This window comes from Hyposmocoma kahamanoa, unplaced genomic scaffold (assembly GCF_003589595.1).
Source record: "Hyposmocoma kahamanoa isolate Upper Pololo Valley unplaced genomic scaffold, ASM358959v1 89, whole genome shotgun sequence".
Lineage (NCBI taxonomy): Eukaryota > Metazoa > Arthropoda > Insecta > Lepidoptera > Cosmopterigidae > Hyposmocoma > Hyposmocoma kahamanoa.
Window position 1 is genome coordinate 2549722 of NW_020654520.1, and position 12278 is coordinate 2561999.

The 12278-nt window shown below is 36.7% G+C and overlaps 1 protein-coding gene across 2 annotated transcripts in view; it reads right to left on the reverse strand.

Annotated features, from left to right (window-relative positions):
- Window positions 1-3828, reverse strand: part of LOC113236181 — a 38997-nt gene extending 35169 nt beyond the window's left edge. For both annotated transcript variants that reach the window (XM_026472193.1, XM_026472192.1), the window contains exons 1-2: window positions 3648-3828; window positions 2760-3572 (exon numbers count right to left, since the gene is read on the reverse strand). In XM_026472193.1, coding sequence (XP_026327978.1) covers window positions 2760-3572; window positions 3648-3828 — 994 coding nt within the window. The remainder of the gene's footprint in view (window positions 1-2759; window positions 3573-3647) is intronic.
- Window positions 3829-12278: the final 8450 nt, after the last annotated feature.

A 12278-nucleotide genomic window follows, 5' to 3' on the forward strand; every position in this document is an offset into this window, starting at 1 on the left:
CCAGTTCTTTACTCACGCTGCTTAGGTGTTTTCTCATCATGAATTCTTACCTCCTTTTTGGCCTTACTTTTGTTCTTAAGTATCGAGACCGCATCATGGCGGAACAAAAATTACCACCTTTACAGGTCTGGTTTTGCCATCTTCACGACGTCCCAAGCGTTGCACAGTCATCACTTTATGCGAGTAGTCGCCTCCACTGTTCATATCCAATCAAAGTTTCTTTACAGTTGATTCATCATGCGTCTTTCGGTCGCTGCCATTTTCAGAGATACATTCTTTAACACCAACCAAAATCACATTCCTGGCTCTGCGTTCACATTCCAGGATTTCCTCCATTATAGCATTGGTGTCAGATGGGGATAAAAGACCATTTTTTTACTTTTAAAGTTGAAGAGACAGTACATACTCCCCAGCAGTGATAATAACCGGCGAATAATATTTATTTAATTATTTTTCGCACACACTCATAGCCTCGCACTAGAGAAACCTTGTATCGCGGGTGGCATGAACACACACATAGACAACAACTAATTACACCCAAACGCACGACAGAAATAAATGTAGACCATACAAATATTTATCCCCGCCCGGGAATCGAACCCGGCACCTCTTGCGCGGCAGTGAACTGCATGGTAATCATACGGCCATGGAAGCAGATAAAATAAGATATGTGCCGTAACAAGCTGCACCGCTTGCTGCATTACTACATTAATATTATAATTAAGATGGTTTATTCTGAGCCCTTGTAGCCACTTGTCTCCACTGCAAACAGCAATTAATCTATTATAATCACTGCTAATTACAGCTTGAAGCCAAGACAGCATAAAAAACACAGACAATCTACATCGAATTCTGAGGTGGGTTGAAAAAAGTTGCTATTTAAGAAAACGTTCACATACAGTCCATTAGGGAATTTAGCGTAACTCTGAAATATACCAAAAAATTTGTGGCAAAACAATCAAAATCGATTAATTTTATAAAGTACTTTACATGCCTGTCATAAAATCTATGTACGGACAACGGCACACCAGACTACACATTTTTGTTCGAAAATCGCCTCCAGTGCAACAGAACAGATACGTCAATGTGTAGCTTGATGTGCTGGCGTGTGTACCTATCGCTCATTTGGTGCTTGTACAATGTGTTACTACTTAATTAAATTTTGACACAATTACAATTACGTCAATGTAGCACCAAATGAGCGATTATATACGCCGTCAAATGAATTATAAGTATATCAAACAAAGATATATTGTAATTTTTCCAGAACTTAACAATGGGTAATTTAAATACATTACCTTTATGTCGTAATGATAAAATGTAAGTACAAATGCCTGATTTATATTAACATTATAGAATTTAAATTTTTTGACATTTTTATTTCTTGTAATTGATCAGTCATCTATTGCATTAGTCCATAAGAGGTTTCAAAGTCTCTTGAATTAATGAGTCCCGAAAATGTAGATTGGTAAATTAGAATGAAGTTCAATTCTATTTGAAAAACTATTCTATAACTCAAAATTTCATTTTACTGAACTGTCCTGTGTGCACGGTTAACGTACAAGATTATTTTTGTGCTGAGCGTCCAGTTGATTTTCAGCGCATCAAATTCATTCCAGTTCAGTTGACATTATTATGCAGTTGCGATTGATCACTCTACCATCCATTATAACTTGTATTCTTAAGCTTTCAATAAACATTTACCTTTAAATTGCCTGTACTTGTGATTGTGTATCAGCTCACACCAACTAACTACAACTTTCGACTTAATTTACTTAATTAACTTAATTAACTACAATCAAGACATTGAAAGCAAGGAAAACGATAACAAAATTGTACACAAATTTTATACTTTTGTACTATTAGCTAATTTTAATTTATTATAACTGATTTGGGGCACAATTGTGTGTTCTTAAGACAAGCATAGTACATTGAAAAGTTGAAATTAATAAGTTAACGCAAATTTGTCAACTTTGCAGTTTATCGCAAAATTATTCAGAGAATCTAAATTAAATTCAAAATTAAGAAAATATTACAAAACTAATATTTTCACATATTTATAAATTTAATTTTATTATTATAATTAGACATATTTTAAATAAATTCATCATATATTTAAAGTAATAATCACATATTTATAACTTTAATTTTATTATTATAATTAGACATGTTTTAAAAAGGTAATCATATATTTAATAATTGTTTCGGCAAATAGCCCAATTCGCCGAATGCGTAGATCATATAATCAAATTTGTTGTAACCATAATCCACGATAGCATTCATGCATTTAAAAAGTCTGACACCACACAGTTAATTTCAACTTTGAAATTTTAAGATGGATGTGTATACAATATAGTAGTATAAAATATAGAAATATTTTAGTTTTATATTTAAATTTATTATTTTATTTTTTTATATTATTTATTTTATTTTTATTAGGTAATTTTGTTTATTTTGACTTTCTTTCTTTGTTACATTTCCAAAATCACACAATTTATATTTTCTTATTTCTGAATGCTAGGTACAGTTGTCATTGAAATGCTGTTTTACTGATGTTTTTCCTTTGTATTGTTTTAAAATTGTGTTTGTACCATTACATAAAAACAAAAAAAGGAAATATATATAAAACATATTTATGAAGCTTGTAGTAAAAAATCATTAATACATGTTTGAAAATTAAGAACGCTTGTAATTTTTAAGTTAAAAGTGTAGTGTTAATTGCTAGTGTAAATTTAATTCCAAAAGTGCAGTGAACATACCTGCATTAGGAGGCAGATCAAGTGGAAAGTTGTTCATGTTATTCCTTGGAGACATGTTCCTCCGGTCTGCTGGGTTCACCGACTCCGTCAGATCCAAGCTCAGATGCACTGGTGGGTCCTGCATGGGTCCAGCAGCCTCTGCCCCTGCTGGCAGGTCCAGTGGTATATCCCTGCTGGCCGTGCCAAAATCTGCAGATGCCGATGCAGCCCCCATGTATGTGTCATAGTCATAACCCCTATTACCACTATAGCTGGCATTGTTCCTCCTCCCCAATGAAGACGATGAGCCCGCATTGAAACTAGTATTAAACGTAAAATCTGGCAAATTGTCTAAATCCACTGAAATGGGCCCATTTGAGCTCAAATACGCTTGCTCCACCAAAATATGATCTTGCACAAAATCCGGTAGTGACGGCATGCCTAAAGGCTCTGATGCTAAATTGGGTCTATGATAAAACGGCACATCAGAAGTGTCCTCGTAAAAGTTATGCTTAGACTCAGAATTATCCACTACACTAAAAGGTATCTCTACTGAACTACTCGAAGACGTATTATCACTGATACGGTGGCTGCTGCCTTCACCGCTTTTTTCTTTGGCTTGAGGCTCGCTAGACGTGGAGGACCGACCTTTGTCTCGACGCGACTCTGCGTGAATGTCTATTTTAGTGGGCGAGTGTTGAACTGTATTTGCGTAAACTTTGGGTCGCGCTCCCGTGTTTTCGTAAGTCGAGTTGCCTGGTAACGACAGGTCGCGTTTCAAGAAATGCCTGAATGAGAACGGATTCTCTTCCTTCCGTGTCGCCCCCGTCGATTCTGGAACAAAAAGGATGGTCGCTGAGGAATGTCTTTATATTTAGCGAACAAAAAACAACTTCGTAAAACACTCACTCGATGTCGAGCATTTCGGCTCAGTGGGAGATGTATCCCCATTTTCGTTGCTATTATACTTTGCTTCTTCGATGCCTAGGTCTGGTTTTGCCGTATTTTGCTCATTTTCTTGCGAGGAGGCTTCATTATTTGAATTTTGAGGCGATTTCTTATTCGAAACACCATCGTCGTCCTCCGCCATGATAATGAAAAATGACACTACTGTAACGCGTTCAGGAATCAATAAATAAACTTCATAAAATTCGTTCAAAAGTATGTAAAGAATATTTTTCCACAATTGACACCTGTCAAAGATACTGAACGAAACGAAAACGATGGAGTCAGTAAAAACTTTTCCATCCTCTAAGGTAAAAACCTTAAGACTATTAAACCTTAGACTATACTTCTTTTATTTTTGTCCATCCTCAAAGGTAAAAACTGAAAAGGATTTTTTTCCTAATTTTTTTTCTCTTTTTCTGTAATTTGCTTTTAGATAAACATTTTCATTACATCTTGGCAAGTTGGATTTGAGCACAGAACACTATACTCACAAGGATTTGAGTCTTAAGTGTAAATCTTGAAGTGCTCTTGACCCTGTTCTACCTATACTAAATCTATGGTTGTACCTGTGTTGACATTTTTCACGAAGACAATTGGCGGGAAGTTTAAAAAATAACCTTACAAAACGAAATGAAATAATCATTTCAATGGAAATAATAAGTTTGTATTAGTAGGTAGGTACTAAGGACTACTTTATTTTACAAACGTAGAAGCAGCTAAATAAATTTTGAGGATTTCCTGGTTTCGTGAGGTTGAAAAATCCCGTTGGAAAAAAGTTTATTCCAGCGTGGGCAGTTTCGACTTTGAATCGGCAAACTGACTAAATCTAGTTTTTTGCGACTACAACAGACTAAATGTGGACTTGTTACTCGACCAGTAAATTTGAAATACGCGATTATGGTCAAGCTGGAAGTAGTAGGATTATGTAAATAAAAGAAAACACCCCGTTGAGTAGAGAAATTTTTATTAGGTAGATACTTACATCTATTAATAAGGCTCCTTTTATACTATGTCCACATAACTTATGAACAATAATATGACTCCATTATAATACAACAATTTTAAAAATTACCAATAATTTATTTAAAATAACACAAAATAAATTCGATAACAATAAATGCAATCTTTTTAGTAATAATTACTTAAACATTTAACTTTAAACTTCCCATAATACAAAAATAGTGTAATATGAAGATTCTGAGCATAGTTAGTAAGCATCACACATTTTTTAAAACTAATTGAAAAAACAAGCAGAAATTTCTCAATTCAGCAGTTATTACTTTGCAAAATTGGTACAAGTTATTTAGACTGATTTTAACGAGAAAACTACACACTACAGACAAAAGTGAAAACTATAAATATTTTGTAACAAACAATCCATAATTAATCATATTAAGGGTGAGAGCAGACCCAGCTAATACTGCACGCGTTACGCGAAACATGCTGTTATTTTAAATACTCAACTTACTTGGTAAGGAAAATTGTTTGCAAGTAAAGATTATCTATACTGATTATTTCTTTGCATATAAATTACTCCCGTTCATCATTTTTTATAATGCTTCGTTTCAGTTCAACCGTCATAAAACTAATTCATTATGTATTTACTTGACATTTTTGGTCTTTTGATGGCCCACTATTAAATACGATTAGATTATAGATTATAATTATCAACAAGAATTTACATTGAGAACCAGTTATAACAGCAAGAAGGGAATACACAGTAATTTGGCACAGATCTCGATTAAAGAAGCTGCTTAGTCAAAATTGGAGCTAAATATGGAAGTTTAGTGACAAATTATTTGACTACGTCATAAGCAGCATACGAATGGGTGGAGGAAGCACACTGTAAGGTGATACATGGTATTTATTAAGTTTGTTTGAATAATGTGATGTGACTTATAAAACCAATATTACAAACTGTATTAGCAATTATTTTAAATGATTTTTTATTTACAAATAAATATACATATGGCACAAATCGTTGTTTAAATTTAAGCTCTTCAAGAACCGATACACATCAAAATTAAAAAAAAAATTGTAGTGTCCATGACGGAATTGGTCGTATACTCGTTCATTTATTTGAAATGTGACTTATACTTTTTTATGACATACGTTTATTACCAAAACGGTATCTACCAGTTCGTTTTCATACACCAATAGTTTTCACAGGTTTCAAAACTGAAGAGAATTAGGATTTATACCAGTATCGCGATGAAGTTACAAATTTGGGATAATATACATGGAAATTGTAATAGATAAGCCCGTAAATGAGAAAAGTGACCATAGTGTGACAAGGAGGCTGACTTATGCTTTTGTACAGTCTCAAGCAAGTACGACATGCTTCTCACAGTTCCGGCCCATATAACCAAGATAGTTGATAGGACTATGGGAATATGGATTGGTTCCAAATTGTAAACGTCTGTGAGCTCTACGGGATGTCACTAGTAACATCGATGCGAAAGTATGCTAACAGTAATCTGACAGTTCTTTTTGCTCTGTCGATGACTGTGTTTTGACCTTTATGTGTTTGTTTACCTTAGATGTTAATGGAATCTTGGCACAGAGATTTTAGACATCATACTGCTTTCCTTCTATGAATAACTTTTACAAGTCGAATACTTATATAATTACTCATACAAATAGAACAATGGGAGTACTTTGGTTTTGAAATGCATAGACACCAACAATAACAACAAGTTTAAGTAAGAACAGAGAAAAGATTACAAGTCTTAAAATATAATAGTCTTAATAATATAAAACGCATAAATTTGTCATTTTATATTTTCCATACCGAATGACTTTTGCTTTTAAGGGGTTTAGAAAGAACCTTTTAAATTTCACAATCTAAGATGTGCATATAAGTAAGCACTATAAAACACTTGATATTCTATTTACAATTTATATGAATACATATTATATAAATTTTACCAAAACCTTGACTTAACCGATTCTTCCCTCGACCCCTTCACTTCACAAAACACCAAGTTATCTTTCAAAGTATTATTTTCATTATAAATTAAGTATGCGTTAAAAAAATAATGGTACAAACAATCTACGACAACAGCAAAATTGTGAATAATACTTTAACAAATATTCAGATAGCACGACTTATTTCGGTGATGCCATAATTCTAAATATCATAAGTGGCACAAATGTGAATTTTAAATGTAAAGCTGAAGATGCTATACAATGTAGGTGCTTGAGTGCAGATTTTATTTTTCTTCTGCAACGGCTGCAATCTTCAACAGATAACTTAGTGACTCGTGCAAGTAAAATAGAAAAAAATAATTATAAATTCGGAAGAAATTAAACACAAAATAAGGAAAATCAGTCTTAGGACGTTTTTAAATAGGAAGAACTATTCAGCCCACAAAATAACTAGTACAAAAAATCATATTTATGTTAGAAACTTGATATCATAATCTCATTGCATCGTTTTGATTAGAAAATCAATAAAAATTTTAACCGATCTTATTATAACTGAAACTTGACTTAAACTAATATCACCTCTCTCCTAAATAACTGTGGTAACCAATATTATGATATTTTTTCAGACGTAGAGCGAATAGTCGATAGTGTTCGCTTTTGAAACCCAAGATTCATCTTACAATAACAAATAACTAAAACAAATATTTTCAACTATATCAATACTTCAGTGCAAAAAGGCGTTAAACGTTAAAGTCAAACTACAAAGTTTGCATGCAAATTAAAAACATATCTTTACAATTATGAACAGGATAATAGGCCAAAATAATTTTAAATTATTAAGCCTATTTTTACGAATAAATTTAAAATATTTCTTCGACTAAACAAATGGAAAGAGCTTGAAAATTGTAACCAAATTATATCAATACATTTTTTTAAATAATTGGCATTTACGGTTTTTCTTCTCTGAAGTATCGATATGTTCACAAACTTAACGCTGGCGAAAACCTAAAAAAGGGGTGCGCTTTAGCGAAAAGAACAAGAAAAACAATAAAAATGTCAAATTCACAGGAGTTACACAAATAGTGTACTGCTGTGTTTACCGATCGCACAGTGGAGATCAGGAGACGACCAAGCTGTTCCAATATCTAAGTGAGACGTCTGATGAGATTCAGCATAGGTACCCAGCGGCGCAACTAGTCATTCTGGGGGACTTTAATGCACACCATCAAGAATGGTTGTTCCCATACCAGAAGACCGATCACGCTGGGAGAGAGACGCGTAAACTTGCGTTAACGCTAAGCTTATCCCAGCTTGTCAGTGGCGCCACTAGGATACCAGATGTTGAATCTCATACGGCTAATTGCTTGGACCTTCTGCTGACAACTGATCCGGACCGATACTCTGTGGTTGTGGAGGCCCCACTGGGTACTTCCGACCATTGTCTGGTGAAAACTGTATCCGTATACTCCCCACCCGATCAGGGCCCTAGTGGTATGAGACGGGTGTGGCGATACAAGTTAGCAGATTGGGACGAAATGCGCCATTTCTTTGCGTCATATCTCTGGCAGGCGTGCTTTACTTCAGGAGACTCGTCGAGCTGTGCTGATGCTGTAGTCGAGGTCTTGCGTTTGGGTATGGAGTATTACATTCCATACTCTGATGTACCCAATGGACCCCAAGCTCGTCCATGGTTTAACGCTAATTGTAGTTGTGCTGAAGCACGTAAACAGTCCGCGTACCAAGCTTGGGCAGATGCTCGACTACGCAAAACTCCGAGTACTCAGAACATGAAGAAAGCTTTTAATAAGGCCGCCAAGAAGTGCAAAAGCATGTTACGTAGGGCCAAGTTCGACCATGTGCGCCGCATAGGAGCCAAGCTTGCCTCTTATCCAGCAGGCAGCAAATCCTTTTGGTCCCTGGCCAAAGCGGTCGAATCGAACTTTTGTCGCCCATCTTTGCCACCTCTGCTGAGGCCGGATGGCTCGCTGGCTCATACTGCGGAAGAGAAGGCGAATCTCTTTGCCTCACTCTTTGCAGAAAATTCGCGTCTAGATGCCGCAGGGACCCTACCACCTACTTTACCTCAGGCTGGCTGCACTATGGCGCCAGTTCGCATACGCCAAAAAGAGGTACTTAGAACTCTGCGAAATCTAGACGTGAATAAAGCTAGCGGGCCAGATGGAATTCCAGCAATAGTCCTTCGTAACTGTGCACCTGAGTTGTCTCCTGTTCTCACACGCCTGTACCGCCTCTCACTTGAGACTGGTGTAGTTCCCAGATCGTGGAAGCTTGCAAACGTGCAACCTGTACCAAAAAAGGGAAGCAGAGCTGACCCTGTCAACTATAGACCTATCTCAGTCACTTCCATACTCTGCAAGACTATGGAACGTGTACTCAACAACCGTCTCCTATCGTACCTTGAAGACAACGTTCTCCTCAGTGATCGCCAGTACGGATTCCGACGAGGGCGATCTACTGGGGATCTTCTTGTGTATGCCTGTCACATATGGAGCGAGGCTATAGAAAAGCAAGGCGAAGCACTTGCAGTGTCTTTGGACATTTCTAAAGCCTTTGACAGGGTCTGGCACGCAAGCCTTTTAAGCAAGCTTCCCTCTTATGGGCTTCCCACTGACCTTTGCAATTGGATCTCGGATTTCTTGAGCGAACGTTCGATTCGAGTGGTCTTAGAAGGCTACTCTTCCGAACATATGGCGATAGATGCCGGAGTTCCTCAGGGTTCCGTACTGTCTGCAACTCTCTTTCTGCTGCATATCAATGATATGTTAATTCCAGGTACCTTTGCGTATGCTGATGACAGCACAGTTGTAGATAGGTACTTGACCAATGCAAGGGTCAGTGGAGAGGAAATCCAGTCTTGTCGAGAGTCCATGGTTAGCCGTTTAGATTTGACACTCCAGGCAGTCTCCGATTGGGGCAATGCCAATCTTGTCAAATTTAACGCTACCAAAACGCAGGCGTGTCTATTCTCCACAAAACGGAGTCCCTTTGAGCTGACTCCGACTTTTCGTGATATATCCATACCGATAGCCGATTGTCTCCAGCTACTTGGAATGGACCTGTCGTCCAATTTGAACTTCGGCAGATACATTGAATCCACGGCCAAAAATGCAGCAAGGAAGCTTGGGATCCTTTCCAGGGTGAGGCGGTACTTTACACCGAGACAGTTGCTCCAGCTGTACCAGGCACAAGTCCGATCGTGCATGGAGTACTGCTGCCACCTTTGGGATGGCTCTGCGACATATCAACTGGCCACTTTGGATTCAATTGACAACCGTGCCAAGAGACTTATAGGTGACTCGGAATTAGTGGAGGCGAAGCTGCAGAGCCTTGAACACCGCCGTAAAGTTGCCTGCTTATCGGTATTTTACAGGATATATCACGGAGAGTGTGCGATGGAATTACATGATTTAATTCCGCCTTCCCCTTTCCATCACCGGGGGACTAGGCGTAGGCTTGGGTTCCACCCCTATGTTGTGGATATTCCAAAGATTCGCACGAAGCGTTACGCTTCCACATTTATATGGCGAACGGCTATGGAGTGGAATTCCCTGCCTGCAGACTTGTTCCCTGAACGTTATAACTTGGACCTTTTCAAGGCGAGAGTGAATAGGCATTATTTAGGTGTGCATGCTCCATCGTCGACCTCATCGTCACTTTCCATCAGGTGAGATGGAGGTCAAATGCGCACCTATATTTTATAAAAAAAAAAAAAAAAAAAAAAATTCGGCAATAACGATGCTAACAGACTGACTGCATGTTTGCAGTTAATGAGTGAAGTTGATTCCGACTTAACGCATTAACTGCAACCTTGCAGTGAATCTGTTAACAGCCTTAGGACAGGAGAGAGATGATGACGTTTCATAGTTATCACATCTACAAATTCTTCTAGCTGTTTTTTTCCAATAAGAGGTTCACATTAAAAAATGGAGGTCAGTGGAGAAAGTTCACTAATACGGCAGTAATATAGTAAGAAGAATAATGATACGTATACAAAAGATTACACTTACAATGCACCAACCATCGAGAATATATCCAGAAATAGAGACGGAATGACATATAATTTGTTTGAAAACTATTCAGCCATATCACTACTGTGACAACTGCGCTCCGATTGGCCAACCCGAATTCGAAACAATTGACGGGTGTCATCAATGGGTATCGTCAATTGTTTCACTTCAAATCGACCAGTGAACTTGAGCTTTGCTATAATGGACGAAAATTGCAAAATTACACATTTAATATTTAATTACCGATGAAATTTGATTCAGTTTATTTTGTAATTACATGTTTTGTTGTTTTTCCCCACACCACCGAATGGAACAGCACGCCATTGTTAGAGATATTATCTTTATTACAATAAATACAGAATATTTTTTGGAATATACGGAGACGTACACACAGGTCAGTTGTTGGCGCTTTACTATTTCAGCTTTCTAATTTTTAATTTCATTGCAAACGAGAGTTGATATTTATAAGTTATGTATGACTGATGAGTTACTAGAAATACATGGCCCTTATTTCGTCTCTATTTCTGGTTATATACTCGATGTCACCAACCAATCACTGAACATATAAGTTTCATTTAGAAAACCGGCAAAGTGCCGATAACGTTCTTAATTTATACTTTGGCAACATTCATTACAGTATTTGCAGATGTTTTATTTACAAAAACATTAGGTAACATTTTTAACCTTGAGAACATTATCGGATCTCATAATTATTTAAATTATAGTCCATTCCAATATCCATTATTATGAAAATAGCAAATTATCAGCATTTAGTAGGTATTTTTAGGTTATCTGCAAATTATCAGGACTGCGGAATTTAGACAATGTGATTTTTATGGAAGTTTTGGAAATATGCAAAGTCACCATGCAGCCCGTACAAAATGTTTATTCCTTGGACGTAGTGATCCTTCCTTTGAGTGAAAACAGATCAAGATCTATTTTGTGAGTGTTATAGACGTGTGTCGATCGATCGTATCAAAATGATTCGAACAGCACATGTGACCCGATAACCTAGGTTTCTAACTTCTAAATAACCCGATCATTTTAGAGTTTCATGGGTCATGCGCGCAATATTCGACTGTCCCACTATAATTTTAGAGATTATTCAACAATTTACACAATGATTGTTGTCTCGTTCACTCTCATGTGAAGTCTTCACGCACGGCACAGTTCGCTTTCTCACTCTACGTTTGAGTCGAACATTTGTTCGATAGAGCATTCGTTCGATAGAACCTTTGTTCGATCGAACCAAAAGTTAAGCCATCGATCAACGAGTCAATGGATCAACGGATCAATGAGTTTACTAATCATTCATCCTAATTGCTCCGTGGCGTAGTGTCCATTACATGATAATTTTGTAAGTTTAATCTATTTTTATCGGTATGTTGTGTTTATTCATGAGCGCACTAGCTAATCTTAAAATATTAATAAATAATAATTAGTAGTTTTGAATGCCCGTAAGTTTTTTTTGTTTTGTATTTTTGTTTTGTAGGTGTTACTTTTCCTAGAAAGAAATTGTAGTGTCCTAAGTGTGTGTTGTGTCAAATCATTTAACCCAATCACCTTACGCATAGGTCATTGACCCGGGTTATCAAAAATGATCGACCGACACAGTTCTAAAGTGTAACAAAAATGT